Source organism: Melampsora larici-populina, assembly GCF_000204055.1.
Source record: "Melampsora larici-populina 98AG31 unplaced genomic scaffold MELLAscaffold_9, whole genome shotgun sequence".
NCBI classification, from domain to species: Eukaryota; Fungi; Basidiomycota; class Pucciniomycetes; order Pucciniales; family Melampsoraceae; genus Melampsora; species Melampsora laricis-populina.
This window is the reverse complement of record NW_006768773.1, coordinates 1,516,335-1,526,210: the sequence shown is the minus strand read 5'-3', so window position 1 is coordinate 1,526,210 and position 9,876 is coordinate 1,516,335. Positions and strand designations below refer to the sequence as shown.

Sequence of the window (9,876 nt, the reverse complement as noted above, 5' to 3'; positions counted from 1 at the left end):
TCAAAAAGTCAAACACGACTGTCACAGAAGGTCCCATAGCCTGCAACTGAAGTGACCTTAAGAAGGTCACTTTGGTACACTCTCCAAGGTGGGTTGGATACCGGTCAACCTCAGACTTGGGTGGGAAAATGTTCAGCTATGGTTCAATGAACCTGAGCTGAACATTTTCAATTGAAGGGACTTAGACAAATTTTTTCGGGTCACATTGGGATCATGTCGCGAGGTAGACTTGTCTAAAGGTCTCGTGTTTGCCAAGAGGTGTATTTCCAAAGAGTTGTTGGACCCACAGCAAGAGCTGAAGTTAGACAATATAAGTTCGAGCCTACAGAGATGAACACAAACACAAAGATTTCGCAAACAAAGTGAACCGCCTAAAACAAAGTGAACCGCCTATGTGGCCTATTGCTGACAATATAAGTTCGAGCATAGAGAGATGAACACAAACACAAAGGGAATTAGGGCATCAGGAAAGAAAACAAAAATTTTTGAGATCACAAAGTGATTGAACAAAGCAATGGAAGTCATAAGCTCAAAGTGATTTCAGATGATGGTTAAATTTGGGAATGGCCTTGTACAAATCGTCAGCGTGAGCAAAAGGAATTCCCATGCTACGAAAATTAGCAAACGTATAAGTTTGGCGGTCCAACAAGCAATGAAAGTCATTGATACCCTCCTCAACTAAGATATCTCGAGTCTTCTTCATCTCTTGAGTGATACCCGCAAAGGTGAGGAACTCCTCAAAGGGTGGGATGTGAGGCGGCGGCGATAATCGATCAGCTGGCATTGCGAGTGGAGAAGGGTATGCGTTGGTCATCGGGGGTCCACCAACGGGAAACGCCGGAGTAGGCGTTGGCATTCCAGCCGGGCCAAAAGGTTGTCCGTAATAATTATGGTGAACGACTGTCCCGTTGGCAGGGTTGGCAGCCGAGGTGTTGGTTGGTTTTGGAGTCGTCATACCAAGGAACAGGGCCTTCTGTTTCTGGTAGTCGGCCACATCAAACCAGGTAAACCCCGGTCGTTTGGTTGGAGGGGTCACCTCATCGACACCAAGGACCCCATCAGCCTACAAAGGTGTGAAGTCATGTGAATTAGCAGACTGGGAGATGATTGAAGAAGTGAGATGAGAGCACCTACCCAATCATTAGCCCAGGTACGAATTCGGGCGTGGTTAAGCAACATGCATTGCCCAGGGTCCTTCGGATTCAAAACGAAGGTGACGTTTTCACCCGCTTTGAAATCCTTTTCAAAGCGGGACAACAACAGATTGTTTTTACGTTCCCCCTCGCTTAAAATGACAGACTGGAACGTAAAATCATTATATAAGCCAAAACCTATTGATTCGGAAAAAAGGAGAGGTGAAGTGCGGAAAGAAACGGAGTGATGACTTACACCAACAGAGCGCTCCGATAACGGATTGTCCTCGGATGAGGCCACCGGGGCATTGGCTTTACGTAATTTGGCCATCATACGACTAGCGTTGGAAGTTACCTTGGGGTTCTCGTGGTGTATTTTGAAGCCCATTGGCGTTGAAGCGGGAACAAGCTGAGCATGAGTCATGAATTCATATAGAGAGGCTTGATCGTCAACAAGCATCTTCTGGGCCTTATGTTGGCGAGTCGCATTGATAAATCCCTGAATGTCGATGGTCTTTTCAAACCATTCCTTCTTAAGGGCCTTGGATACCCAGGAGTGCTTCTTGTCGCAGGATTTGAAGAGCTGGTGCTTGAAAAGGACAAAAGAAATGGTAGTTGGGCTGATAATCGTGAGCTTAGTGGGGACCTTCGGGTTGATATTTTGGTACTTGGGAACCGGGGTCTTGACTGGCTTCGTAGCTCGAGATGTAGCGGTAGTCTTCTTACGCTTGACAGGCGTTTCAGGAACTATAAGTTGCCAAATATTGAAAGTAACTTGGAATGATCGTTCTTGTTCAGCGGGCAAATCGGCAGGGGGTGAGTCATCAGGATCGCTTTCATCCTCATCTTCGTTAACGTTGGGTTGACCTGGCGCATCAAACACATCCAGTGGAAGATCTATTTTGTATGGTCAGCAACACCGGACAAGAAAGTCACCCTTTGATATCAAAGGGCAAAAAGAATAACAGAAGTCATGGGACTTACCATCCTCGTCATTTTCAATGACGTCGAGTTCAGTTGCGGGCCGTTTGTTCAGACTGGTGTGGGTACTAGTACCCAGGAAGGCCGAGATAGAGGTAGGTGAATCCGAGATGGAAAAGGACGAAGTTCCCACAGACGAATAGATCAACGGGTTGATGTGTGGGTTCACCGAAGAAGCCGAAGACAGCTGTGACTGGGTTGGGGGAGCAGAGGCACGGTTCACAAAGGGAATCGACGGAGTCTGGTGATCAAAACCCTTGACAGGTGACGCAATTGGGCTTAAGCGCAGGGTCGACGCTTGCAAAGGTGACCTACCACATGAGTCCAACAGTCAGTATTGAATCAACGGTCAGAGGCAGAAATAAACTTACAAATTGCTACCATTGCTTTGGGCTATCATTGCTTGGTAGCTGCGAGTGCGAATGGCCCGAGATGTAGTCTCGAATCTGCCATCAGACGGCCTATGGGAGTCAATGTTCGAAGAAAAATCAGGAGAAGCCATTCGAAGATATGAAAAGAGACCAGAAAAGATCAAAGATATGAAAAGAGACCAGAAAAGATAGGACGTACAGAGGAATATTCGACAGCTTTCTGTTGACCATAGCACGAGAATGCAAGACAGAGATATTGATGGATAAGTTGGTGAACTGCTTGTTTCTGGAAAGAGGAAACTCGAGTGCGAGGGAGGGAAAGGATGAGTGGTAGGCCGTCATTTTATCCGAGTACGCCATCTGGCCAGGTTGTGGTTGAGGAAAACGACGAGGAAATCGAATCGATATGGAAGGAAATCGAATAGATACGGAGGCTGGCCGGTGAGGTTAGTGGATGAATTGTCCTGTGGGGGGGAAAGGCATTCGGTATGGAAGCTAGCTCGATGTGGAGCTTTGCAATTGTATGGAGGACCAAACAATTGCAGGCCGACCGGTGTTAGATTGTTTGGTCTTGACTCTTGAGGTTGATATCTGATTTGATATGCTGGTGAGGGTTCGCGGTTGGATGGGTGATTGAACTGCTCGCCCAAACATCGCCAAACAACCCCGTAGCCCGGTACAGGATGCCAATTCCGAAGTGCTCGGATATCCAAATCCCGTGTCCATTACAGCTGGGCTGCGGTCCGCAGCGGCTGTATTTGGGGGGGAAATCGTTTGAAATTTGTGCCACCATGACACGAATTTCTTGAACAGTGTATGTAGTGAATTCTTGGGACAATTTTTTCCAAGTCAAAAAAGTTACATGTGGTATAACATGTGATTTATATATTCTGATGGGCAAAAAACTGAGCAGACCTGTATGTACATGATAGAAACTATGTACTTAGCGTACTGCACATATGTAGTGTGGGTGTTGAGGCTCAGGTGAGCGGTATTGGATCTTTTTATGACAAACTGTACTATTAATCATTTTCCTCTTCCAATGTGGGGAAGTTGAATGATGTTCACAGTGAGTCAATGTATTTGAAAATTTGTGTTTGGACAAATTTTGGATTTTGATGTGCTGTGCAGCGGCTTTGCATCAGGCTGCGGCCAAATTTGACCTTGCTTGTCTCTTATCTGTGGTTGATCCGGGCAAGCTTTTGAGAAAATGTAACACACCTCTTAAGTCAGTGTCAAGAGTTGATATGCTTATAGTACATAACAAGTACTTAAAATTACTGTATGTAATTAAGTACAAACAATAATAATAAATACTAACAAATAATAATCCCTAAACTGTTGTAGTGATAGAAACAAACATCACTGCAGTTAGGTTTAGAGAGGAGGGTATATGAACAGGACCCTGGGATGCCCCTTTAAAGGGTAGTCACAAAAAAAGTTTTTTGAGCTCTCTTGGGGCCCTGATTTCCTATCATAACCCAGAATCCCAGGAAACTATCAAATGACATCTACAATCTTCAGACAACTTGATTCAAAGCAAGAATCAATTAGGAAAACACTTAAGGGGTACTTTGGTGAGCCACTAGCTGCTCCTCAGCATTGATGAGCTAGTTTCAAGTAGTCAAAGTGTCTTAAAAACTGGTGTTTAGCAATTCTCAAACAGATGAGAGGAGGGCAATGAGTGCACTGAAAACCCAATGAGGTATGTGTAAACTCATGGTGTAAAGCCCCAAGAGAGTTCAAAAAGAACTTTGTTTGTGACTGCCCTTTATAGGAGAATTCTGGGGTCCTATATAAACCCTCTCAGCCTTCAGAGATATCCCCCAAGCTTTTATTACACAATACTTTTGAAGATCCACTTTAAACTTATACAGTCAAACCCGCGCAAACGCATAATTTGGGTGGAAGACTTTTGCTATGCATTTTGACGGGTTATGCATTTCTGTTGTCAAATTTGGCAGTAAAAAGCATCAAGATTCTAGATTTTTTCTATGCATTATCACGGGTTATGCACCTGCGCGGGTATGCATTTGCGCGGGTTTGACTGTACTGAAGTATATAATCAAAAGTTTTATAAATATAAGACTAGTGGTTCACTTCTTTTACTTGAAAGAGTTTTCTGACTAGAAGTAAGTAATATCCCTTCCTTCTGTATCCTCTACTCACCCCAAGTAAAAACATCTTAAATTGGTGACTTTAAGAACAACACCAGGCTATTGACCTCTATATCACTCTTCAACTTGTCAAACTTTAAGGTTGAAGGCAAGCCTTGGATCCAGCTTCCATCAATTATTATTTTTAATGATTATAATTTAAAACCTCTTTTTAAGGAGTCACCTAACTTTAGTCTGTCTGGAGTTATCCAAACAGACTGCTAGTTTGTTTACTCTCTTTCCTTTCTTCATTTCAGATTGTAAGTACAGCCATTCCAATATTTCTTGTTGCTCACATTTTTGAAAAGAAAAAGTTTATGAGCTTGAAACCTGAGTTTTAACCAGCTAAAATCTGAAAGTTGGTTGTATTTCCTTGAATTACAGCCAATTTCAAAGTTTTATCAAGTAAGCACTTATGTTTAACCAAGTTTTTCTTTTTCTTTTTCAAAACAGAGCAACAAGAAATATCGGAATGGCTGTACTACATTAGTTGAAATAAAGAAGTGAAATTCATTACAAGCCTTACCTTTATCCCATCTAGTGAGCCTAGTGTTTTCTAAAAGAGCACCCTGCCTCAGACTGAGTATCAGATGGTGTGGATGATTTGAGGAGTGTGACACACAGTCATTTTCAAATACATGCAAAATGTTATCAAATCATGTGAACTTGCCAGTGGTGGCCCAATTTTGCGGGCTGGAGAGATTTGTCACACAGGCCTTCAATTTCCCTGGAAAAATCTTAACCCAAATTGTACCGGAATTGATTTGGATGCTATGGCACATGTACCAACCTTGCTAGTCAAGAACCAGTCTACCTCAAACAATACCCCACTTCAAAGTGTCATCACAATTAGGGGATACAAAGTTAAAACTGGGAGTTTTTGCCAGTTTCCCAGTTTCCCAAATACAGCCAAAAACGCAAACTGGGAAACTGGGAGAACATGAGAAAGTTCCAAACACAGCCAAAAACAAAAACTGGGAAACTGGGAAAAAAATTCCAGTTTTAACTTTGTATCCCACCAATGATGTTGGTTTTCATTGAAACAATCAAGGACCTTTGCAAAGACATCCACAGCCTTGAAGGTGAGTGTGCCAAGAAATGGACTTGTTTCTACCAATTTTAAACCACCTGCTACTGGCCAAACCTCAAGCCTATACCATCCCAAATCCCAAATTGACTCAATGCCTGTCTACTCATATAGCTCCAAAACCGCCATTCAAGAATGCTGAAATAAACAAATTGAAAGCAGTGACCCTTGTCATCCACAGTATCCTAAACAAAGAACCTTTCAATGGTATGACAAAAACAGAGATCATTCAAAATGCCAATGCTGCTCTCCTCTCAATAAACACAAAAGTGGGTGATCAAATAGTCAAAATATGTAGTGCAAACATCCTAAGATTGGGCAACATACTCATGAATTTGGACAATAGACTGAAGAATTGGCTCCTGGAAAACAAACATTGCTGGAACAAACTAGCACCACTGATTTCACAACAAACAAACCAGATACACCATCCTGTTCAACTTTGTTTCAGCCAGCATTGATGTCAAAGACACAAACTTCCCTTTCAGACTAAGCAAACAAAACAACATTGCTAGATAAATGTTTCAGTTGGTATGATGGCTCAATAATCCTAAATATACTGGCAAACAACATAGTACCATTGTTATGAATTTATTTGATAGAGAACTAGCTCAAAGAATATAAAGAGGTAGATTATATGCTGGCTGTGGTGGGATAAAAAGTACACAATATGTGCATCTGATCCCAAGGACCTACAATGTGTTTTAACTGTCTAGATTTATACCACACCCACTCCTCATGCAATGCTGGTGCTCATTGCACGACTGTGGTGACCCTCACAACACCAAACCCTGTGCCGACAATGATGTTAGTCAAGTATGCACTAGATGTGTTAAATTTGATGACCAAGAGTCAATTGAGAGATCTGACAGGTTCCTTCCAAAGTATAATCACTCCCCAAAAAGTATGACTTGCCCTCTCTGCAAGACCAAATTTTGAATCATTGTTCAAGAACACAACCCTGATGAGTCATAATACAAATCAGCCCCCCCCACCTTCCACTCAACAACTCAGAGAAGAATCCCAGCTCTTGGCCAACAATGTATCAACATTCCTTTTCCTTGAACATTTCTCCATACTACATAAAAATTGCCAAGAATCCCACATCATGACATCACACAAGAAGTCCTCATTAAAACCCAATACTTGGTATTAGCTCTTCAAGAACCTTGGTTTGATCCACAAACAGCCTGGTAGCACATTTCAGCCTCCAAATATAACCCTACCAACTGGGAAGAGAGACCAAAGGTAGTGCTCAAAATTAATTAAATTGTCATTCCTTACAATCTAACCAAGCAACTCCGAGATTCCTGGGCATAGACATCAAAGACCCGACTACCCTCACACCAAAACTCCGCATACTCTCTTGGTATGACCCACCAGGCTCTCTCTGCGGGTTGGCGTTACTAGAACAATGGACTCGCTTGAGCTCGGGTCATCTGTTACATATTATGTCCTTCAATAGAGCAACCACATCGAATCTCCTCTCCGGATTGAGGTCCACATGGGTTGCCCAGCATGGCCCGAATTACACACGTATCGATAGAAATTTCTTAGTCTGCTGATGATCTGATTTGACGGGATGATCTAAGGACCTGAGGAGACTTGAGCATGATAGCAACCAATAAGTACAACCAGCGTTCGATTGATCACAATTACTGTCTAATGCACTAAGCTGATCTTGTTCTGAAAAATTTCAAGTGGGTTTTGATATGTCTTGACTACCTTCAGATGTTTTTGTGTTATTGTGACCGGATAAATTTTGCTCTAGCTCAGCCGTGATATCCCCAAGTTGGCTTAATATACTATCGAGCCGTGAATCGATCGAATCGGCTAAATCCTGTGCCCTATTTAAATCAGCAAGAATCGATGGAATGTTCCCGTCTGCTGAGGAAGTGGTGGATATCGCCTCGTCTTGAAGATCAAATGAGGACGATATTTGATCAATCCGTCCATTGTGAGATTCTAGGATCGAGCCATTCAAAGTATCGTGATGTTGATTTGGTCTTTGCAATGACTGTGTATCGTGATTCTCGGTAGTGTCTTGACAGTTGCTCATGGTAAAAGCAGACTGATGTGTTCTTCAAAGTTACTATTGCGTTGGTGATGAGCTCAAGCCCTCAGAGTCAGAAGAGTCATGTTTATCCGCCCCGATTCTGAGCTTTTGGGGCCTAGCCCGCCTGAATGACATTTGATTCGAAGTCGCGGTGGCGGACCCTTAGGGCAAGGGCACCACCAACATAGATGCCTCGGATCGGGAGATCCGAGGTATCGTCGGATGCAAATCCTCGGACAGATCTTATCCGAGGTTTCTGTCCGAGGTATCATTATGCGCCCAAAATTACCTCGGATCAAAACCTCGGATGGCTTCTGTCCAAGGTTTCAGATCCGAGAACGCCTCGGATTTCCCGATCCGAGGTTAATATGCTGGGAGCGTAACAGTATCAGTCTTTTTCTGAGACTCTGATGCTCTGAGACAGGACCCCGGTATGCTCCTATGAAGGGTACAGATCTAGAATTGTGACTTTTGAGCTCGCGCGGAGATACGACATATGGGATTAAACAGCTTTCTCTTGGATTTTACCGGTTTCTGCCTGAATTTCAGAGTTGCTAAGTCCAATACAGCTGATTAAAAAGACTAAACCTGTCTTAAAGCTATGGGTAAAGCCAGGGACAAGTTTCCGAGCGAGCTCAAAAGTCACATTTTTGGATCTGTACCCCTTATAAGAGCATACCGGGGTCCTTCTGAGACTCCTCTGAGACTCCTCTGAGACTCCCTCTCAGCTACAGAAAATAGTGGCTTTGTGTACACCCGTCATACAGTGTGGTCAAGAATGGTGGCACAGGGTGGCACTCCATAGTTCATTATTTGTTTCTCAACTCAGCTCAAGTTTCAACTCTCGTTGTATTTTCTTACATGGTCACAATTGATCATGATCATCCTAAAAATCTTGTCATTTCCTCATCTGACAGATCAACGTAAGAATAGATGATAAAAAGATGAATTGAAATTTGAGGTTTTTTATATTTTCATGTTCAATCGGATCAGACTCAGAGCGACTTCAAGATGAACTTCAGTAATCTGTTCCTCAGCATTTTCTTTTGGAGCGATCAAGTATTTTAGTTCCTTATTTTAATCTTCTTTATATTGTCTCTTTCACTTCGCTCGATTCGCGTCTTGGTAGGGAAACCCAGACCACGACCCGTACGATGACCAAAAGACAGAATTTGACAAAATCTTCAACATGAAGCTGAGTCCAGATTCCAGATGTTACATCCTGGAGAGTCTTTGAAAAGGTTTTGAAAAGCATGAATCGAGTACAATGAAGGGGCTTGGACTTGAAGTTGTAAAGGAGCAAAACTTGGATGATCTGGACTGAAATTTGTCACCTCTTACTCGTCCAAGATATGTTATATCTTTGACACCTTCTCATCAACGGCTTCTTATAAAGCTGAAATGTTGTAAGTGTTTTCCATTAGGGTGTCCTTTTCATTACAATTGGCTCGTTTGGAGCGATTAATCCTTTTGATCATCTTTTTATCTCTTTTATTGTTTCTCTTGCTTCATTCGATTTGTCACTTTGTAGCTCTAGTTTTCACAGAGCTTATAAGTGACTGTGCGGCTCGCACTCTTGCTGACTCAACCTCTTGATTTGATGTTTTGATCAAATTAACGTAAGTTATTTGTCTTCCATTTCCTAACTTTCCTTTAAATTGTTCTGATCGTTCTGATCCGCCAATTGTACAAAATACCTGTGTACAGGCTTAGAATTTTGGCGATTCAAAACAAAACACGCCTCTCGAAAACAAGCGCCACTCGAGAAAAAATTATACTACCCCTGTATGTCCCAGGGCTCGTCTCAGGCAGTCTCAGAAAAAGACTGATACCACATCTCTCCGAATATGCTGGCAGTGGGGGGAGCCGGGAGGTCTCTGTCATCTGACTGTGCTGACTGTGCGCTGACAGCGATCCCGCGATCTGCGGCCTTGGGTCACGGCGACCAGTCTCCAGAATAATGCACAATTTGTTGCATTTTAGGCGATTTGAGAGATGCAATGCTTGTGTGCCAGTCCGCATCCCCTTGTTGTATGCCCCGTGAGGCCAACAGAGGCCATTTTCAGGGAAAACCTCAAGACTGCCTGCTGGA

General features: G+C 43.0%; 2 protein-coding genes across 2 annotated transcripts; both read right to left on the bottom strand.

The window, feature by feature from the left end:
• Nucleotides 1–2,065: 2,065 nt before the first annotated feature.
• MELLADRAFT_96430 (uncharacterized protein) lies at nt 2,066–2,716 on the bottom strand (the record flags this gene model as incomplete). Its single annotated transcript, XM_007407455.1, has 4 exons — nt 2,066–2,070; nt 2,118–2,425; nt 2,486–2,575; nt 2,685–2,716. 4 exons carry the CDS (start codon nt 2,714–2,716, stop codon nt 2,066–2,068), a joined length of 435 nt encoding a protein of 144 aa, XP_007407517.1.
• A 4,708-nt stretch (nt 2,717–7,424) lies between these two features.
• On the bottom strand, nt 7,425–7,787 carry MELLADRAFT_61414 (uncharacterized protein; the record flags this gene model as incomplete). The annotated part of the gene is made up of 1 exon (XM_007407454.1): nt 7,425–7,787. The coding sequence occupies one exon, from the start codon at nt 7,785–7,787 to the stop codon at nt 7,425–7,427; it is 363 nt and encodes a 120-aa protein (XP_007407516.1).
• Nucleotides 7,788–9,876: the final 2,089 nt, after the last annotated feature.